Below are 23,403 nucleotides of genomic sequence, written 5' to 3' on the forward strand. Positions count from 1 at the left end.
TCTTTTAATAATGCAATTATTCAGATGCAGATACTGAAGTCAATCATACAGTACAAAACTAACCAATGAGAATTGTTTTTCTCAAATTCAAAGTAAATTTATTATCAAACTACAAATACGTCACCATATACACCCATGAAATTCCTTTTCTTGTGGTTATACACATCAAATCCAAAAAACACAACAGTCAGTGAAAGAGTGCACCTAACAGGGCTAAACAACCAATGTACAAAAGACAACAAACTGCAAATACAAACAGAGAAAGAAATAGTAAATAAGCAATAAATAGGGAACATGAGATGAAGAGTCTTTGAAAATGAGTCCATAGGTTGAGGAAACAGCTCAGTGATAAAGTGAGTGAAGTTATCCCCTCTGATTCAAGAGCCTGATGGTTGAAGGGCAATAACTGTTCCTGAACCTGGTGGTGTATGTCCTGAAGCTCCCGTATATTCTTCCTGATGACAGCAGTGAGAAGAGAGCATGGCCTGGAATAGTGGGGGTCCATGATGATGATGATGAATGCTGCTTTTCTGTGACAGTGCTCTGTGTAGATGTGCTCAATGGTGGGGAGGGGTTTACAACCTCAGGCATCTCAGAGTGCTTTACAGCTAATGATGTACTCTTCTTTGAACTATATTCTCTATTGTAACGGAAGAACGGTGATGAAACTTCAAAGCCTTACTGAAGGAGTATCATGTTCCCCTCCCTGAAGCGTACCTCAGATATGGGCTTTTATGAAAATCCAGCAACTAACAAAAACATACTTCAGAGATTACATTCATTGTTGTTAATTTGCACAATTTGCTAACTGGGATTGGAACTATAATTTATATCAACTAACTAGTCAAATTGTATTCATATAACACAGAAAGTTGGGCATTGCATGCAGAAGCACAAGTATTACTTGTACCCTCCACTCATTACAGGAAGTTTCTCCAATCTGTTTCAAGTTTTTAATGAGGAATTTTACTTTGCAACAAATAACTGAGCTCACTAAAGACACTGCCCCCAAACTAAAACTGCACTAGAAAATGTTACATGCATTTAGCTGAATTTTCCCATCTGGTACGTTTGATGGCTTTTCAAGCCTTTAGGTTAACAAACCTCTATCTACATGCTTTATTCTCACGTGTATGGGTCTGATTTGAAAGTCAAAGAACGACTTGCTTATAGGTCATCTGTAGTAGTCTATCTACAAAGAAAGGAAAAATGTTAACTCAGCACTGAACTTTCAGGCAGAAATCTCTGCTGCATGATCACAGCAGAGCCAAAACATGAGAAATTTTCCAACAGCTTTGCCTCAAATTCAAAGGGTGTGAAATTGTATCCCTCTGTGAGATCAAAAGGTTAACATAAGCTTTATGTCTATTCTGAGCCCAAATTGACAGAGACTGAGGACTTTGACTAGGCTAATTAAAAACTTCAAGTTAGCACTCATTTCTTCTTGAAAAGGATTTTCCCATTTTAAATCATCCAAAGTAGGAAATATTAAAAGCTTTAAAATCTCAATTTAGGAAAATCTAATAAATGATCATCCTCTTGAAATCTGCTATTATACAAAGGTCTTTCAAAAGTGGAAGTAGTAATGGTTTGTCAACAAGATACTACAGACTGATGCCTATTGATGGTAGAAACTTCTGATGTTAATTTGACAAGCGAATATTTGGAACGATATTTATAGACACTTGTTAGAAAGGTCTGGTCTATTAAAAAAAATCAGTAGGGAATTCAGAGCATAAAACACTACAGCACAGAACATGCTCTTTGACCCACGATGGTGTGCTGACCTTTTAACCTACTACAAAATCAATCTATCCCCGCCCCCCCCCCCCCCCCCACCTAGGCTCATGGTTGAAAGAAAAATGGAGGGCTATCCAAGAGTCTTATCTGCCTCTATCACCATTCTGGGCAGTACATTCCATACATGTAGTGCTCTTTCTGTAAAAAAAATCTCTAACATCCCCACTATACTTTCTTCAATCACCTTAAAATATCATGTTAGCCATTATTGCCCTTTGAAAAAGGCATTGGCTGTCGACACTCTCTGCCTCTAAAACACTTCTATCAAGTTACTTCTCATCCTCATTCACTCCAAAGGAAACCCCCTAACATGCTCAACCTTTCCTCAATAGGCATGTTCTCTCATCTTCTCTGCATCCCCCTTTTAATTTCTTATTTTTTATGATATTCCTATATTTATACTCTATGGTCTATAATGATGCAAACAGAACTGAATGTAAGTGTGTTCTAGCTAGAAGAACCTTCTTTATAAAAGACTGATAAAACGTGGAACTTTCTACCATGAGAAAAGGCTGAAAGAGATAGTACAGATACATTTAATAGGTCAAAAAATATGAACAAAGGAATAAATTGATGAATTTAATATATGAAAAGCTGAGTAGGGATTCAAGTGCAGGAAAAAGGTTAACATGAAGGAATAAACTCTTCTTGGGCTTCCAATCGTGTACAGATATTGATTATAACCAACTTTTTGACGGCAAACTCCACCACCTTCATGTTGAAGATGCTGGAGTTTCCTGCCATATCTGCCAACTCCAGGATTTCATCATCTCTCAAATCATCTCTTTGCCTCTCCTCCCTTAAGCAATCATAAGGGAACATTCTGTATCACTCTGGCAATTCTCATGTACTATTTTCAATTCACAATTCAATCTTGTGTGTTACAGAGGGAAATTACAATTCAGTTGACCACCTGGCAGAGACTTCTACTTTACCACAAGTATGGTCTCTGCCACTTGAACCCATTACTTCAAATTCCCAGCCCACCCCCTCTAAGACAGTTCCAATAAAATTCTGTTGACAAATGAGCAGTGCCTTATCTTTAACTGACTTTTGCCAATGAAACCTATACTTTGTTAGCAAAACAGAAGTTTCTCCTTGAAATGTATTCTAAATGTCTTGACAACACAGATATTGAGATGATATTTCCCCTTGGTCTCAGCTAATGGTTCTCATGTTTTATTTTAAAAAAAGACCTTTCTGGTGTTTGCAATCAGTCCCAAGTTTATACTGACTGCTACTGCTTATGAATATTACACTGTTTAGAGACACCAATAACTGTACTGAAAGTTTAATTGCTCTTGCAAAGCACCAATTCTCATAAGTGATCAGAAACCAGGTGTGAAAGCAGAAAAATTGTGTGATGGATGTATTTTCTGAGGACAAAAGAAATTAATTTTTAAATGTATTTAATGAAAAAAAATCCACAATTTACCCCACATAGCTCCATTCATGCAAGGAATAAGAGGAATTACACAGAATAAATCATTTTAAAATATGGAATACACAAGGATTGCATTGGGCCTGAAATAACTTTACAGGCACAAAATTTCACAATGCATTAAAATCTAAATCTCACTGACTTTGCTGTTTAAAGAATCCTGATTGTTATCTCATTTACCCATACACATCAGTAAAAGAGAGCATGTTAATGCATTATTTCGAAACTACTAAAAAAATTGTTGGCATACTCTGGTTTTTGTTTCAGACCCTCCTTCTTAAAATGTCAAACAATGGACAAACAATAAAAGTGAAGATTATCAGAAATGGAATATGCTTGACCAAAGGTTGCAATAAACATTCATTGCTGTCGGTGGGTTTTAGTATTGAACAACTCACTGATCAGTGAATGCAAACTGCAGCCCAAATATCTTTATTCAGCAAAATTTGTTGAATCTGTAAGTTGATTTGCTTTAGAAACTCAAGTTAGCCAAAATAATGTAAATACTGTACTATATTCATTTAGATTCATTTAATAGATCTATTGGTATAACAATTCTTTCTGACAATTTCAGCTTATACACTTCTTTCAACTAAAGCCTTCATTTGAATTCTCACAATACAGGTTAGTGTTGTGGAAGATTTCTGTAAGTATTTAAAAGAAATACCTACCCTATTTAAAAGCAATGTCTGTTTTTTTTTTAGTAACATCTTACTTTAAGAAACATACTTTGAATCATGAAAATTAATCGCTATTGTAAAGTTACTTGCAACTCAACACAGCTACAACCCACAGGAGATCAAAAGCAGCCTTCTTCAAGACTAACAAATTAAATATTCATATCCACAATTTAGAGAATGCGCAACAACAAAAAAGTGACAGTAAAACAGCTTTAGTATTTTAAAAACTTGGGAGAAAGCTGAGCAAACAATGTGCAAGGATGCAAAAAGGAGGCAACAAAGGGTGAAAGGTGGAACATTTAAGGAGAACCTGAAAGAGAACCTCTTCACTCAGGGGGCAGTGAGAACGTGGAACGATCTGTCAGCAGAACTGTATATGCAGATTCAACTGCAACATTTAAGAGAATTTTGGATAAGTACATAATGGGAAGAGTACGGAGGGCTATGGCCCAAATGTGGGTCAATGGGACTAGGCAGAATAAAAGGTTGGCACAGACTAGATGACCAAGGGCCAGTTTCTGTGCTGTAATGCTCTAGACTCAAAATAACAATGACAATGAAATCACTGAAGTGATGAAAAAGGAAAAATTTATACTGCCAGATCTAGTAACATTAAAAAATAATATCAGGAGCAAGCTCTTCTCCACCATTCAGTATGAGTATGGCAGGTAGCTCACTTCAGTACCCTGTTCCCACTTTCACCATTCATCCCTTCTTCCCTTTGGAAATAAACACATCTACTTTCTTTATGGATACATCTAATAATATTCACTCCATTCTGCAGTACTCATCACCTCTGGATGAAGAAATTTCTTCTGTTCTTAGTTCTAATTGGTATACCCCATATCCTGAGGATGTGATCTCTGGTTCTGGACTCCTGAGCTAATGGTAACACCCTCCATTCCTCTGCCCAGATCTGCTATGATTTTATAGATCTCAATACAATACAATCACTTTCTTTAAACTACTGTCTTGCTATTCCAAGAATTTACCTAGTCTTTGCTGTACTCCCTCCATGCTAAGAACATCCTTCCTCAGAAAAGGCCAAAACTGCAGATGAGGTCTCAAGTCCAATACAGTGCCAAGAGGTCAACCTTACTCCTAAACTCAGTTCCTCTTATAATAAAGACCAGCAAACATTTTCCTACAACCTTGCTCACTGAGAGCCTGATAATATCTTGCAAGGTTGCCAAAAGACACTACCACTGAAGCTTACCGGTCTCTTCAATACTCACATTAGTTAGTTAATGCATGTAATTAATTCAAGAACATGGGAAATAACAGTATGACTGGGTCATTAAGCCTTATACACTTGTATATGCAATTCAATATTATGGCCAAACTTTTATCACATTTAGACACACCACATGGAATAGGCCCTTCAAGTGCACCACCCAGCAACCCACTGGTTTAACCCTAGCCTAGTTACAGGACAATTTGCAATTACCAATTAACCTACTAACCAATGTCTTTGGACTGTGGAAGGAAACCAGACTACCTGGAGAAAACCCACTTGGACATGGGAAGGAACGTACAACCTTACTTACAGAGGATGCCAGAACTGAACTCCAACATCCCTAGCTGTAATAGTGTCACGCTAATTGCTAAGCTACAGTTTCATCAATTATTTTTATAGTCTTTGATACCACTTACAAATATCAACTTCACTTCTATTCTGTCAAACCATGCTGCACACGAGATTTTAATCCCTGCCTGCTTAACATGTCACAGTACAAGCACCTCAAGGCCAAGAATCAACTAGGTGAACATTTTTTGCTCTGGCCCCAGATATTCACAATCTACATCAATGATTTGAATAAGGAAATCAAGTAAATATTTGTTTACTAATTGTACCAATGTGAGGAATAGTGTCTTGAGTATGTAGAAGAAGTTAAATAGAATTATATATAGCTTTTAAGAGAAACCTTGGAATAGCATGTCCAGGTGTGGTCTCCCTACTCAAGGATGGATATACAGGGGCTCCCAGGTACCGAATAACCTGACTTGTAGAAGTCCAACTTTACACAAATTTTCCTATACATTTTTAAGACAGTTTTGAAGTTAGCAATACGTCTTTCACAGTATTCATTAATAAGATACAGTACATGTTCAATAGTTTAATTATTGGCAGTTTTAGTGATTATTCAATAAAAGAAAGGATGCAGAACTACAATGTACGTAGCTATAGAAAATGGACATATCTGACTTGGGGTGAAATTAGCTTACAGACAGTTCTCAGAAATCAAACCCTTGCGTAATCTAGAGATTGCCTGTACTTTCAGTGTTATAATTGTGTATAAAATTCTTCATGACTTCTTATGACACAAAGGTTTGGGGTGTTGTGGACAGTCTGGAGGGGTGTCAGAAGTTACAGCAAGACATCGATAAGATCACAACTGGGCTGAGAAGTGGCAGATGGAGTTCAACCCAGATAAGTGTGAAGTGCCTCATTTTGGTAGGTCAAGTTTTAAGGCAGAATATTAATTGTTAGACTCTTGGCAGTGTGGAGGATCAGAGAGATCTTGAGGTCCATGTCATATGACACTCAAAGCTGCTGCGTAGTTTGACAGTGTCATTAAGACATATGGGGTGTTGGCATTCATCAACTGCAGGATTGAGTTCAAGAGCCCTGAGATAATGTTAAGAGTTATACAAGACCTTGGTTAGAGACCCCAGTTGGAGTACTCTGCTCAGTTCTGGTCACCTCACTACGGGAAGGACGTGGATCCTACAGAGAGTGTGCAGAGGATATTTATAAGGATTTTGCCTGGATTGGAGAGCGTGACTTATGAAGATAGGTTGAGTGAACTCGGTCTTTTCTCCTTGGAGCAATGGAAGATGAGAGGTAACCTGATAAAAGTATACAAGATGATGAGAGGCACTGATCATGTGGATTGCCAGAGGCTTTTTCCGAAGGTGGAAATGGTTAACAAGAGAGTGGCATAGTTTTAAGGTGCTTGGAAGTGGGTAGAGAAGGGTAAGTTTTTCCACTTAGTGGTGGGTGTATGGAATGCACTGTTGGTGATGGCGGCTACAATAAGGTCTTTTAATAGACTCTTAGATAGGTACCTGGAGCTTAGAAAAATAGAGGGCTATGCAATATGGAAATTCTAGGCAGTTTCTAGAGTACGTTATGTGGTCCCCACAACATTGTGGGATGAAGGGCCTATAATGTGCTGTAGATGTCTATGTACTACGCTTATCAAAGACCTTCTAATTATCAAATGTGCCATATACTCTAGTTTCTCCCTTAACTATTGTTAATTGTAATTGCAAAAAAGTCTTATCAGATATGTCAAATGTGATTTCAGTTTCATAAATACTTGTTGACACTACACAATCCAATTATTACTTCAAGTTCCTGTTACGTGTTTCTTGAGAATAGAATCTATCACAGCTCCTATCAACCCAGTATGGCCTTTTTGGAATAAAAACAGATGCTATAAAACTAAAGAAAATAGGCTGAATTTTGGCTAAGGATTATTTGACCATCACTGGTCAACAAGGATCAACTTTGAATTCAACAAATTTCAGATCCAGCCATAAGAATTACCACTTATCTCTCTACTCCAATTTATGCCTCCTCTAATCTTATTTTTCTTTACCAGTCCTATTACCCTCTCCCTACTGCCTTACACCATTACTCCTCATCATTTGCTCTTCTGCATTCCACACATCAAAAGTTTAAGCTTTTCCACAGCCCAAACTATCACCAGCCTTCACTATTGCATCCACCTTTCCTAACATGCCCTCACCACCCTGACAAACCTCTGTACTTGTTTGAGGCCTGTAACATCCTACACATTTCAGTTTCAAAATGCAAACATTTTTTCTCCCCACAGTAACTGACTGATCTGCAGTTTCAACACTTGCTGTTATTTAGAATCTTGCAGGTACTCTGTATTAAAATGACAACCAATTGTAAGTTCGCACCATTTTCAGTAACTGACATAAACTAAAATAGTTGTTATTACGCTTGTGTGCATGTTATCCTTACAAAAAGGATCACTGCTGCTATCTAATGAATAAGTTCCTGCAACATAGCAAAATAATTAGCAATTTCAGTGCATGTTTACAAATTTATCAGCTCAAAATAGTAATATGTTCACAAAATACAAAAGGAACGAATGAAAAATCTCAGCAAACAACCTTAAAATTATGAAGGCACAGAGACAAGTTAAAAAATGGAACAATTTAATGGAAGAGATTAAGTCCCTTAGTGAAAGGTGTAGCGAGATTGAGATGTAATTTCAAAGTACAGGGCAGCATAAGACACTGTTACATCTGTCAGTGGTTGCACAACAAATGGAAAGAACTCACACAAGAGGCCAGAATGAGCGGAGCTCAAGATTTCTAGAAGGATTAGTGAAGAAATGGAGATGGTCAAGTCCAGAAAAGAATTAAACAAAAAGATAGGAACTTCAAATCAGTGATAATGGAGCAACAAATAACATGTATAAGTTAGTGAGGTCCTGATCTGATTTTTTAAATGACAAAAGTTGGAGGATGACTTCAACATAGGACCAGAAATAAATGTAGAAGCAATAATACAGATAAAAAGGACAATGAGGTAATATGGATGGATAGAGTCAAGGGTAAAATGGAACTGAAACAAAGGGAGGGAATTTAATTTTTGAAGTGACTCATCGTGTAATGCTATCTATCTAGGTAGTTAACTTGCATTAGTTTTAAGAGGCAAGGGTGGAAGATGGTGGGGTGGGTTTGAAGGAGGAAAAAGAATATCCCGAGTATTTAGGTTTTGGGGTTATCCCATTAACTGACAAAAACAAAACAGGAGACATTTTAATATACAATGCTCCTTACATGACACTTCACAATCCATGAAATTTAGCATAGCATTTTACAAGATTTATGCAAATAACTTGACTGAGTAGAGAGAACAAAAATACACATGGACAAAATATTTAAGAGTAAAATGCTACATCACTGCAACATCAATATTTTGCTGGACCACTACTCACTGTTTAGTGAGTTCATCTGAAGCACTGAGGAGGATTCCAAATGCTGTACATCTGTACCTGTAAAAATATCAGGATAAAAGTCAAATATATTGAAGTGAAGCATCACCAACAGGGGAAACAACATAGCATATTATACCACAGAATCCATTAGTCCACCACCAAATCAGACCTGGTTTGTACTTAGCAATAAGAGACAAGGAACAAGCAGCCACTCAAATGTTCTCTTGTATATAAACCCATCATCACAAGCTACAAGATCATAGCAGCCTTTATGTTAGTGTATTTATAGATAAGTTATTTCAGGATGGTCTCTATGACAACAGGGATAACTCCAGAGTAGTCCCCAAGGTTGTCACCATGGTAACCAAGCCTTAACTAAAATAAAGATGCATTAGGCATGAAACCACCAGCCATCAATGAAACCTGAAGGTTTACAAACAATGCCTATGAATTATGCAGGAAACATGACGACTGTACATTTTCATCCTAGATTGCTCTAGAACGGATAATTTGAATGCCTGTACATCAATTAAAATACAGTGCCTAATCCAAGTATAAAGATACTGTACTTTGTAAATTTAAGGAGAATGTCTGCACCACAGCCTCAAGACGAACAGGTCTCTATCACCGCTGCAGGAACAACTTTAGCGCTACATTAATAGCAGAATGTGTCAAAAGAGGTAACGTATTTATGAGATTACAAGATAAATGTCTTCAGCTTGCAACTTGCCACAAGTGGAACTGAATTTCCCAAAACGTAACTGTTTCATTGATAGACACTTTATGTGTCTAGATTTAATCATGACTAATACAATTTAACTGGCTAATACAACTGTCTTGTTTCCCTTTTAGTCATAGAATGTATTTGGAATCTTCATTTAACTTGAATGATAATTATCTATTTTGTTGTAATTGGAATTGGAGGTTGGGCAAGTCAGCCTACATAACCATTGTTTTAATCCCTCATGTAATCCAATACTAATTAAATTCAATTTCACAACAAGCATGATAGAAATTGAATTCATAGTCTTTAGCATTGCCAGTCCAATACTATATCTAGTATGCTACTTCACCAGTATAGTCTTTAACTGTTTACAAGTCATCAAATCATCTCAATCTACAGTGAATTCCATCATCATGGTGACAAATTTTGTTTGTGTGTTAATATATATTTGGTGAATGGAACTGCAAAGGGGAGTTTCAGAAGAGGAACAGGCAAAGAAGTTGGGAGAGAATGGCAGGGGGAAAAGGGAGATCTTTCGCCATGTGGTATAGATGAAACTGATACAAACTGGAAACCAGTGAGACAATATGTAAAACAATAGGAGTGTTAGAATGCAAGATTCATGATTGTTTAATGTCATTTCCAGTGCACAAGTGTAAAGGGGAGCAAAATAATTGTTACTCCAGTTCCAATGCAGCACAAAAAACATAAAGGACACAATAACATAAAAAGTATAAATACATAAGATAGATCATATATATACACACACACACACAGTGGTGCTGGAAAGTTTGTGAACCCTGTAGAACTTCCTCTATTTCAGCACAAAGCCTAAAATGTGATCGGATCTTCACGCAAGTCCTAAAACTAGATAGAGAACTCAATTAAATAACACAAAAACATGATACTTGTTCATTTATTTATTGAGAAAAATGATCCAATATTACATGTATTTGTTGGTAAAAGTATGGACCTCTAGGGTAATGTCTTCTACAAAAGCTATTTGAAATCAGGTGTTTCAATCAATGAGATGAGATTGGAGGTGTGCAGTGTAGAGGTGCCCTGCCCTATATAAAAAGACACACAAAGTCAAGTTACTGACAGAGCCTGTTGTTCTCAAGAAAGATCTGTTTATTGCACCGTGCTTCAATCAAAACAACTTTTAGAGGACCTTAGAAGAATTGTAGAGATGCATTAAGCAGGAAAAGGCTACAAAAGAATTTCTAAAAGACCCGAGTTGTTTATTACACCACAGTAAGAGTTATTGTCTACAAATGGAGGAAATTCTTCCCAAGGAGTGGACATCCTGCAAAGATCATACGAAGAAACAACGTGCAATCCTGGAGGGTAACAGCAAAAGACCTGCAGAAATCTCTAGAATTTGCTAAAGTCTCTGTTCATGTGTCTACTAGAATAAAAGCACTGAACAAGAATGATGTTCATGGAAGGACATCACAAGGAAACCATGGCTCTCCACAACTAAAAACATTGCTGCATGTCTCAAGTTTGCAAAAGACCACCCGGATGTTCTACAATGCTTCTGGGACAGTATTCTGTGGACAGATCAGACAGAAGATAAACATTTTGGCAGAAATGCACATTGGAGGGAAAAAAGGCACTGCACACTAGCACCAAAATCTCATCCCAACTGAGAAGCATGGTGGAAGGAGCATCATTGTTTGGGGTTGCTTTGCTACCTTAGGACCTGGATAGCTTGCAATCATTGAGGTAACAATGAATTCAAAATTGTATCAATACATTTTACAAGAGAATGTCAGGGTAGCAGTCTGATGCTTAATAGAAGTTGGATAATCCAACAAGACAATGATCCAAAAGACAAGAGTAAATCAACATCAAAATAGTTTGAAAAGAAGAAAATGTGTTTTGGAATGGCCAAGTCAAAGTCCTGGGAATCCTACAGAAATGTTGTGGAAGGACCTGAAGCAAGCAGTTCATGCAAGGAAGCCCACCAACATTCCAGAGATGAAGGAGGAATAGCCTAAAATTCCTCTAAGTTGATGTGCAGGACTGATTAACAGTTACCAGAAACAACTGGTTGAAGTTATTGTTGTACAAAGGGGTCATACCAGTCAGTGAAAGCAAAGGTTCACATACTTTTTCCAACAAATACATTTAATATTGGGAAATTTTTTGCAATAAATAAATGAATAAGTATGTTTTTGTGTTATTTATTTAATTGGGTTCTCTATCTCATTTTAGGACATGTGAAGATCTGATCACTTTTTAAGTCATATTTATGCAGAAACAGAAAATTCTACAGGGGCCTGACAGAATATTCCCCAAGCTGCTCCACGTAAGGCTGTTGGAAAAGATTCTCAGAGATAGGATCTATGGGCATTTAGAGAATCATGGTCTGATCAGGGACAGTCAACATGGCTTTGTGAAGGGCAGATCATGCCTAACAAGCCTGATAGAGTTCTTTGAGGAGGTGACCAGGCATATAGATGAGGGTAGTGCAGTGGATGTGATCTACATGGAGTTTAGAGTAAGGCATTTGACAAAGTTCCACACGGTAGGCTTATTCAGAAAGTCAGAAGGCATGGGATCCAGGAAAGTTTGGCCAGGTGGATTCAGAATTGGCTTGCCTGCAGAAGGCAGAGGGTCGTGGAGGAGGGAGTACATTCAGATTGGAGGGTTGTGATTAGTGGTGTCCCACAAGGATCTGTTCTGGGACCTCTACTTTTTGTGATTTTTTATTAATGACCTGGATGTGGGGGTACTGTGGAGTACTGTGTCCAGTTCTGGTCGCCTCAGTACAGGAAGGATGTGGAAGCATTGGAAAGGGTACAGAGGAGATTTACCAGGATGCTGCCTGGTTTAGAGAGTATGCATTATGATCAGAGATTAAGGGAGCAAGGGCTTTACTCTTTGGAGAGAAGGAGGATGAGAGGAGACATGATAGAGGTGTACAAGATATTAAGAGGAATAGACAGAGTGGACAGCCAGCGCCTCTTCCCCAGGGCACCACTGCTCAGTACAAGAGGACATGGCTTTAAGGTAAGGGGAGGGAAGTTCAAGGGGGATATTAGAGGAAGGTTTTTCCACTGAGAGTGGTTGGTGCATGGAATGCACTGCCTGAGTCAGTGGTGAAGGCAGATACACTAGAGAAGTTTAAGAGACTACTAGACAGGTATATGGAGGAATTTAAGGTGGGGGGGGGGGTTATATGGGAGGCAGAGTTTGAGGGTCGGCACAACATTGTGGGCCGAAGGGCCTGTAATGTGCTGTACTATTCTATGTTCTATTCACAAATTTTCCAGCACCACTGTAGATTGCCTCTATGCAGAGGAATGTCTGTACATAAGGTGACTGACAGGAAATGATAAAAGTAGTTGTTGTGGGATCAGTTAGTGGGTGAAGGTGTTGATCAGCCTTACTTCTTGGGGATAGTAAGTGTTTGAGTCTGGTGTCCTATGTAACCTTCTTCATGATGGGAGTGAGCCAAACAGTCCATGAGCAGAATGGGTGGGATCCTTCATGATATTGCTGTCCTTTCTCCAGCACCTTTCTGCAAACTTAAGTCCAAAATAAGTTCATTATCGAAGTACATATATGTCACCATATACAATCCTGAGATTTGTTTTCTTACGGGCATACAGGCAGTCCCCGGGTTATGTATGAGTTCTGTTCCTGAGTCCGTCTTTAAGTCAGATATGTACGCAAGTCGCAACAAGTACTTCCGGTATTATTTAGAGTCAGTTAGTCAAATGTTTGTCTTAGTATATAGTATATATTTTACCTTTCTATGCATATAAAACACTTAAGAAACATATTTATTCCAATAATTAAACCACTGCATTGCTTAGTAGCTTTCATCGGGGCAGGGCCTTTCACATGCTCCATCATTCTCACTTTATCCTTTAAAATTGTTCCGATCGTTGACCGATTGTAGCCTAATCGGATTGGAGAATGTGTGGAGCAGGTTAAGACCTACAAGTATCTGGGAGTACAGTTAGACGAGAAGCTAGACTGGACTGCCAACACAGATGCCTTGTGCAGGAAGGCACAGAGTCGACTGTACTTCCTTAGAAGGTTGGCGTCATTCAATGTCTGTAGTGAGATGCTGAAGATGTTCTATAGGTCAGTTGTGGAGAGCACCCTCTTCTTTGTGGTGGCGTGTTGGGGAGGAAGCATTAAGAAGAGGGACGCCTCACGTCTTAATAAGCTGGTAAGGAAGGCGGGCTCTGTCGTGGGCAAAGTACTGGAGAGTTCAACATCGGTAGCTGAGCGAAGGGCGCTGAGTAGGCTACGGTCAATTATGGAAAACTCTGAACATCCTCTACATAGCACCATCCAGAGACAGAGAAGCAGTTTCAGCGACAGGTTACTATCGATGCAATGCTCCTCAGACAGGATGAAGAGGTCAATACTCCCCAATGCCATTAGGCTTTACAACTCAACCGCCAGGACTTAAGAACTTTTTAAAAGCTATTATTAATGCTTTTTGAGATAGTGATTTAGATGCATATCATATTTTTTTACTGAGTTAAGTATTGTATGTAATTAGTTTTGCTACAACAAGCATATGGGACATTGGAAAAAAGTTGAATTTCCCCATGGGGATGAATAAAGTATCTATCTATCTATCTAATGCTTTTCCAATGACTGATGGTGTTTCACCTCTTTCCAAACACTATTATTTCCACTTTATTTTCAATTGCAATCGCTTCCCGTCAATGGAACAGAAACACTGCGGGCGGCCGTTCCTGAGCTCCCCCAGCTCCCGAGGTCTGCTGGGTCCTAAGGACCACCGCACTGAGACAGGCTAAATGGGACAAGTGGGGGCTGTGCTGGCTTTGGGTATTTGATCATCCACAATATTCCACATGGGAATTTAAACTGGAGGTGGCAGTGTTTTTTTAAAAAACGAGCTTGAGTTGAGAGCTTAACATCAATCCGGCACGGGAGCGATCTGTCACTAGATCGAACTCAGAAACCTCTGTGCTCAAGCCCAGCGCTGATCTCACGGCGCCACCAGCCAACCAGAATGGTGGGGGGGGGGGGGGGGGGGGGGGTGGTCAGGGTGAATCTTACTAAGAAAAATTCAAGCCAAATACAAAGTTTAACACTCAACACAGTGTCAATGGCAACGACTTAAAATGGCGGACAGTGTTGCGATCCAACTTAAAATGGCAGATGGCATTCTCCTTCCTCGGTTCGTTAGTACGAGTTGTCCGTAAGTCAGACGTTCGTAACTCGGGGACTACCTGTACTCAAAATCCAAGAAACAAAAAAATAATTGTAAGACTGCACCCAACAGGACTGACAAAGTGCAAAAGAGAAAGGTGCAAATGAAAAAAAAGTAATAAATATTGAGAAAATGAGAAGAAGAGTCCTTAAAAGTGAGTCCATAGGTTGTGGGAACAGTAATGGGTCACATGAAGTTGATTAAAGTTGTCCCACTGGTTAAAGAGCCTGATGGTTGAGGGGCAATAACTGCTCCTCAGGCTGGTGGTGGGGGTCTTTTATGATGGATGCCGCTTTCCTGCGACAACACTGTATAGATGTGCTCAGTAGTGGGGAGGACTTTGCCTGTGATGGACTGGGCTGTATCCTTTACTTTTTGTTGGAATTTCTGTTCAGGGCATTGGTGTTTCCACACCAGGCTGAGATATACTCTCCACAGAAATTTGCTTTAGATGTTATGCCGAATCTTCAGAAACTCCCATGAAGGAGCAGCCATGTTTCTTCATAATTGCACTTACATACCAGGACCAGGAAAGGTCCTCTGAAATAAGAGCACTGAGGAATTTAAGGTTGCTGATCCTCTCCACCTCTGATCCACCCATGAGTACTGGCTCATGGACCTTGTTTCCTCCTCCTGAAGTCAATCAGCTCCTTGATCTTGCTGACATTCAATGAGAGACTTGTTGTGGCACCACTCAGACAGATCTTCAATTTCCTTCCTATGTTGATCTGGTGTCATCATCAAACTTAACTGGAGTTGGAGCTATGCTTAGTCTCACAATTATACGTACAAAGCGAGTAGAGCAAGGGGCTAAGCATGCAGCCTTGTGGTGCACCTGTATTGATGTAGATTGTGGAGGATATGTTGCTGCTAATACAAAATGACTGGTCTGCAAGTGAGGAAACTGTGAATCCAGTTGCACAAGGAGGTATTGAAGCCAAGGTCTTGAAGCTTGTTGATTAGTTTTGGGGGGATGATCGTACTGAACATCAAGCTATAGTCAATAAAGAGCATCCTAATGCATGTATCTGTGTTGTCCAGATGTACCAGGGCTGAGTTAAGAGCCAATGAAATGGCATCTACTGTTGTGCCAGTAGGCTCATTTGAGCAGATCCAAGTCGTTTCTCAGGCAGGAGTTGATACATTTCATCACGAACCTCTCAAAACACTTCATCACTGTGGATGTAGATGCTACTGGAGGCAGATTACCAAATTCTTCTTAGGACCACCATAAATGAAACAAGTGGGTGTTGAATTGAATTGACTTTATTTTTTACATCTTTCATATACAAGAGTGAAAAATCTTTGTTATGTCTCTGTCTGAATGTGCAATTTTAGTAATTTGTAATAAATAGTATGTATAGAAGATATACAACCAAATATTCAATATAGCTTAGAAATACAATTGTGTCAAGTATGAATTAATCAGTCTGACGACCTGATGGAAGAAGCTGTCCCGGAGCCTGTAGGTCTGGGCTTTAATACTGCAGTACTGTTTCTCAGATGGTAGCAGCTGGAACAGTTTGTGGTTGGGGTGACTCAGGTCCCCAATGATCCTTCAGGCCCTTGTTATGCACCTGTTGCTGTAAATGTCCTGAATAGTAGGAAGTTCACATCCACAGATGCACAGAGCTGTCCACATCACTCCCTGCAGAGTCCTGCGATTGAGGGAAGTACAGTTCCCATACCAGGCAGTGATAGTCAGGATGCTCTCAAAATTATACCCCTGTAGAATGTCCTTAGGATTTGGGATTCATGCCAAAATTCTTCAACCATTTCAGGTGAAAGAGGCACTGCTGTGGCATTTCACCATACAACCCGAATGTACAAACCAAGTGAAGTCCTCAGTAATGTGTATGCTATGGAACTTAAAGCTGTTTACCCTCTCAACCCCAGATCCATTGATGTCAATAGGGGTGAGCCTGTCTCCAATTCCCGTAGTCCACAACCAGCTCCTTTGCTTTTGCGACATTGAGGGAGAGGTTGTCTCTTGACACCACTGTGTCAGGGCGATGATGTCTTCTCTATAGTCTGCCTCATTATTATTTGAGATAAGGCCAATCAATGTAGCATACTGGAATATTGTGTCCAGTTCTGGTCCCCTCAGGAAGGATGTGGATCCTATGGAGAGAGTGCAGAGGGGATTTACAAGGATGCTGCCTGGATTGAAAGGGTACCTTATGAGAATAGGTTGAGTGTACTTGGCCTTTTCTCTTTAGAACGACAGATGATGAGAGGTGACCTGATAGAGGTGTATAAGTTGATGAGGGGCATTAATTGTTTGCATAGACAAAGGCTTTTTCCCCGGGATGAAATGGCTAACAGGAGGGGGCATAATTTTAAGGTGCTTGGAAATAGGTACTGAGAGGAAGTCAGGAGTAAATTTTTCACACAGAGCAGTGGGTGCATGAAATGCACTGTGGCAGCGGCAGTGGTGGATGCAGACGCAATAGGGTCTTTTAAGAGCCTCTTAGATAGGTACATGGAGCTTAGAAAAATAGAGGGCTATGCGCTAAGGAAATTTTAGGCAGTCTCTAAAGTAGGTTATATGCTGTAAATTTCTATGTTCTATCATTTACACATTTAATTAGCAGATTGGAGCTGTAGGTGGTGACACAATCATGGGTGTACAGAGAATAAATGAGGAGGCTTAGGATACAGACCTAGGGGGATTCCTGTGTTAAGGGTAAGAGGGGCTGAGGTGAGGGGTCCTAACTAACAGGAAGTCCAGGATCCAGCTACAGAAGGCAGGGTGAAGGCAGAGTCCTCTGAGCTTCTTGTCCAGCCTGGAGGGAATTATGGTGTTGAATGCTGAACTGTAGTCCAGGAACAGCATTCTCACATAAGCATCCCTCTTCTCCAGGTGTATAAGGACAGTGTGTAGAGCTGTGGCTATTGTGTCATCTGTCGATTGACTATGTAGGTAGGCGAATTGTAGGGGTCCAGTGTGGGTGGTAGCATGCTGCAGATATAGTCCTTGGCCAGTCTCTCAAACATTTCCTTATTATTGAGGTGAGTGTGACAGCACACCAGTCGTTCAGACATGTTACCCTGGTCTTTTAAGTACAGAGACAATGGTGGATGTTTCGAAGCAGGAGCTTTTCTGAGGGGCCCAAACCCATTCACAACACTCAAGCTGAGGCTTCACCAGTGCCTTATAAAGCCTCAGCATCACATCCTTGCTCTTGCATTCTAGACCTGATGAAATGAATGCTAACGTGGCACTTGCCTTCCTCACCACCAACTCAACCTGCAAGTTAACCTTCAGGGTGTTCCGCACAAGGACTCCTACCAAGTCCCTCTACATCTCAGGTCTCCCCATTTAGAAAATAGTCTGCACAGTTATTTCTACTACCAAAGTACATAACTATGCATTTTCCAACATTTTATTTCATTTGCCACTTTCTTGCCCATTCTTCTAATCTGTCCAAGGACTTCTGCATCCTACCCGTTTCCTCAACACTACCTGGCCCTCCACCAATCTTTGTATCATCTGCAAACTTGGCAACAAAGCCATCTATTCCATCATCTAAATTATTTATATACAGTCCTATATCCCTCTAAATATTTGGGCAGGTATCCATGTATCTGTCCAAATGTCTTTTAAATATTGTAATTATACCCATCCCAATCACTTTTTTTTGGCAGATCACTCCACATATCCGCCACCATCCTCTGTAGAAACTCTGTCCCTCAGGTCCCCTAAAAATCTTTCTCCTCTAAGCTTAAACTTATGCCTTTGATTTTAGTCTCCCCTATGCTAGGAAAATGCCTAACAAATCCACCTTATCTATGCCATTCATGACTTCGAAACCTCAAAAAGGTCAATGCTTGCCTCCTCCTTTCAGAGGTAAGCAGTCTCAGCTTATCTATTCTCTCCTTACAACTCAATCCTGTAGTCCCAGCAAGCTTTCTTTCCACACTCTAGCTTAATCATATCCTTCCTATAGTATGGCAACCAGAACTGCACACAATATTCCAGATGCAGTCTCACCAATATCTTATAAATCTGCTTTACAATGTCTCAGCATTTTACTTGATGCCCCGCCTGATGAAGGCAAGAACTCTCACTTTCAGTGTATTTGTCATTCATAAGCTTATTAACAACAACTTTTGCAACATATACTGGTGATATTAAACTTGATTCTGAATCATGCCACTTACACTTTCATCCAAACTGTTCATTAACAAGCAACATTAGACACAGCACCAATCCCCATGGCACAATGCTTGTCACAGGCCTCCAAAATGAAAAACTTTCCAATACCACCCTTTGTCTCCTTGCACAAAGACGATTTTGTACCCAATAGCACAAATGGCAATTCCAGCATCATCCAGTTTCTTGCTTTTCCTCCACTATCCAACTGGCTAGCCTAGATCCCATATGATAGAACCTTCTGGATCAGTCTATCATGCAGGGCTTTGTCAAAAGCCTTGCTAAAGTCCATGTAGACAAGGTCTACTACCCTGCCCTTGTCAATCCTCTGTCAGTTCTTCAAAAAACTCAACTTCATGAAAGTTTCCTAAGCAAATCTGTAAGCTATTTGAAGGCAATTTGCACTGAAATATCACATACATTTCAGAATCATTGTATACTGTATAGTTATAGAAAAAGAATTCTGAATGGCTTTCTGAAAGAAGTAATTGTACCCATGTATTCTGAATCAGGAGATTGTATTTTCAATTGTCCGTACTAGATTGTAAATGATGTGATCCAGAGCAGTCTGCTGAAAGATAAAGCAGTATTACAAGTGTTAGGTTGCTAACCTAAGACTCCTTTGGCTTTGCAGATGGATGCAAAATGTCCAATGGGCACAATACTAAGAAATGTGTGGAATTTGCTTTCTGTTCTTAGCACTACATCCTTATGCAACACCATCTAGTTATTCAATTCACTTGTTTGTAGTAGCTCGTTTTTGCCAAATTGGCTGCTGCATTTGCCATGTAACAATTGAAGAGTGCACTTCAAAAGCATTTCCCTAGTTGTTAAGTACTATGGACCATTTGGAGCATATAATCAGGCATTCTGCAAGATGATTTTATAGACCAATAGGAAAGTCATTTATTTCCTATTGCTCTAAAGTTATCTTGCTAAATCACTAAATGAATAAATTGAATTAAAGGCTGCTTTAGTGCAGTGTTTTAATTATTGCCAGCAGGCAGCAAGTAAATGTTTCTATGTTTAAATGAACCAAGACTGTGGATGAAATTCAACATCTTTATATCATTTAAAGCATTTAATTAGGCAATCATGGTTTTAATTACTCTTTCAACTTCTAACATCAAGATTTTTTTGCATAGCAATTTGCAGTAAGTAACCCATTGATTTAATTCAATACATGGCTTCATTGTCCCTTTGTTAGTAGGGAAACCACACTCATCCGTACATTCCAGCTGCAATCTCACCGCAATAATATTGAAAAATAGTATGGGAAGTTATTAATAAAAATGAAAGTCTGATATCTTTTAAATCTCAATCTAACCAATATTTCAAGACTTCTAAAGGAGAAGTTTCTATAATAAACGAGTCTATTGAAAAACTCATTTCACCTCATGATCTGAGTCCACTTCCTGGCCTGAATGGGGTACTAAATACATTAGCAGATGGTCACTCACACAATACTTGCTGCTATATGCTGAGCAGCTGTCCGGTGAGAGAGCAGATGGCTATGGACAGGCCAAAGTTGATACTGGTCAACATAATTAAAGCTGGTCACCTCAAGGACCTAAATGCATCAAGCAAAGGACTTAACATCTGAAATAGGTTATGAAATACTTCAATAGATTTTAATGCAGCTTTTTACAAATGGAAAGGCTACAATATTTCCAAATATAGTCAAAGTCATAATTCAAAATATGCTCTATTTATACACAATATATAACATTCTCTTTGCCAGAAATTTGGATGATGAATTGTCTCTACTCAAGTTGTTTAACCTCTCCTTTGCCTGATTTGTTATTATATACATTATTTGATATTTGCATTTTTATTCAAGCCCATATTATGTTTAAATTAACTGAATTTGCTATCCAAACTATAGATTTTCAAAATTCTGAACCTTTTACATTAATTGCAGCCATTATAAATTAGTTTATCCAAAATACTACTTTTGAGTTTTCAACTGAGTTAAAGGGATGATCATGCAATCAGCATAGGAAGAGAAATCACAGGCTGGCAATCTGTGATTATATATATGAATTTCCATATAACTATGGTCTCCATTGTTGTAATGCAGAATCACCAGTATTTTTTTTTTAACACAAACATTACTGGGCAAAGAATGAAAGGCATGAAAGAACGAAGTATGGGAGCAGCAATAAGCCATGTGACCCCATGAGCCTACCGTGGCATTCAGAGAGATCATAAACATCTGATTTTGGCTTCAGCTCTACTTTCTTGCCCATTCTCCACAACCTCACCAGATTCCAAATAACTCCCCAAATTTGAGTATTTAGCACCCAAGTCCAGAATCGATGAATCTTTCATGTTTAGAGAGTGTATGCAACAAGGTTACAAAAATTTTCAGCATTAAGATTGTTAGCAAGATGAAAAACTGCCACCAATTCATTCCCCAAAAAGGAAGATTTGTACTCTATAACTAACAGCTTTTTAAATTACTTCTATTACTCCTTTTATATGTTACTCAGGTAAGAGGAACAGGTATGGAAAAAGCTTGCCTATCTCTATAGGGACCACATGCTTGTGCAGTCACACAACTACTAACAGCATTTCCAATCCTACACCTAATGCTTACAACAGCACACACAAAATGCTGGTGGAACACAGCAAGCCAGGCAGCATCTATAGGAAGAAGCGTTGTCGACGTTTCGGGCCGAGACCCTTCATCAGGACTAATTGAAAGGAAAGATAGTAAGAGATTTGAAAGTAGTGGGTGGAGGGGGAAATGCGAAATGATAGGAGAAGATCAGAGGGGGTGGGATGAAGCTAAGAGCTGGAAAGGTGATTGGCGAAAGTGATACAGCGCTGGAGAAGGGAAAGGATCATGGGACGGGAGACCTCGGGAGAAAGAAAGGGGGAGGGGAGCACCAGAGGGAGATGGAGAACAGGCAGAGTGATGGGCAGAGAGAGAGAGAGAGAAAAAAAACTAAATATGTCAGGGATGGGGTAAGAAGGGGAGGAGGGGCATTAACGGAAGTTAGAGAAGTCAATGTTCATGCCATCAGGTTGGAGGCTACCCAGCCGGTATATAAGGTGTTGTTCCTCCAACCTGAGTTTGGATTCATTTTTATAAGGTGTTGTTCCTCCAACCTGAGTTTGGATTCATTTTTATAAGGTGTTGTTCCTCCAACCTGAGTTTGGATTCATTTTGGCATAAAATGAATCCAAACTCAGGTTGGAGGAACAACACCTTATATACCAGCTCGGTAGCCTCCAACCTGATGGCATGAACACTGACTTCTCTAACTTCCGTTAATGCCCCTCCTCCCCTTCTTACCCCATCCTTGACATATTTAGTTGTTTGCCTGTTCTCCATCTCCCTCTGGTGCTCCCCCCCCCCCAATCCTTTCTTTCTCCTGAGGCCTCTCGTCCCATGATCCTTTCCCTTCTCCACCTCTGTATCGCTTTCGCCAATCACCTTTCCAGCTCTTAGCTTCATCCCACCCCCTCCGGTCTTCTCCTATCATTTTGCATTTCCCCCTCCCCCCACTACTTTCAAATCTCTTCCTATCTTTCCTTTCGGTTAGTCCTGACGAAGGGTCTCGGCCTGAAACGTCCACAGCGCTTCTCCCTATAGATGCTGCCTGGCCTGCTGTGTTCCACCAGCATTTTGTGTGTGTTGTTGTTTGGATTTCCAGCATCTGTAGATTTCCTCATGTTTGACCTAATGCTTACATCGAGTTCTCAAAAGAGGCTCAGCCTCAAGGGTGAGTTGCGTAATCACACTTCCAAGACAGCAGATTCACATGTTTCTCCTCTCACAGGATTTTCCACTCATAAGAAATAATTTGCAAACGACTCCATAATGAGAACATAAATGAACAGTGAAATGTACAGTGTTTCACTCTGCCAGCTGCATTAATGCTTCATTCACCAAACACCTGAGTCAGCATTACAAAACACTACTTCATTTTGTATATTTTAAATATATCCTGCATTTATCTAGATTGACTTTTGAACTTTTCCTGAATAAATTTTAAATTGAAATTAACTTAACAAATACCATTGCATACAGTATTTTTGTGTGTTAAATACAAAATACCCTTTAATACACTGCCTGAAACCCAAGACTCAGGTTCGATCCTGACCCCAAGTCTCCGATACCTTGGTGACTGTGGAAGGTGCTCCAGTTCCTTCCAACATCTCAAAATCTGCAGGTTGGTAGGTTAAATTGCCACTGCAAATCACTTCAAGGTAATTGAATAAAGAAATTTTTAAAAATGGAATTAATGTAGAATTGATGTGAACAAGTTGTAATTGGTTGTAAAGGGCTGAAGAGCCTGATTCCATTTTGAATCTATGGTATGTGAAACCAGTTTATCAAATATCTATACAATGTGCTTCAAAATAGAATATTTTAGTAAAACATTATGGACTTAACAACTTC

The 23,403-nt window shown here is 39.5% G+C and overlaps 1 protein-coding gene across 2 annotated transcripts in view; it reads right to left on the reverse strand.

Annotated features, from left to right (window-relative positions):
• LOC140731170 (nuclear receptor subfamily 6 group A member 1) overlaps window positions 1-23,403 on the reverse strand; it is a 285,699-nt gene that overhangs the window by 217,881 nt on the left and 44,415 nt on the right. For both annotated transcript variants that reach the window (XM_073052586.1, XM_073052587.1), the window contains one exon: window positions 8,904-8,960. In XM_073052586.1, the coding sequence (XP_072908687.1) occupies window positions 8,904-8,960 (57 nt within the window). The remainder of the gene's footprint in view (window positions 1-8,903; window positions 8,961-23,403) is intronic.

Source organism: Hemitrygon akajei, chromosome 7, assembly GCF_048418815.1.
Source record: "Hemitrygon akajei chromosome 7, sHemAka1.3, whole genome shotgun sequence".
NCBI classification, from domain to species: domain Eukaryota; kingdom Metazoa; phylum Chordata; class Chondrichthyes; order Myliobatiformes; family Dasyatidae; genus Hemitrygon; species Hemitrygon akajei.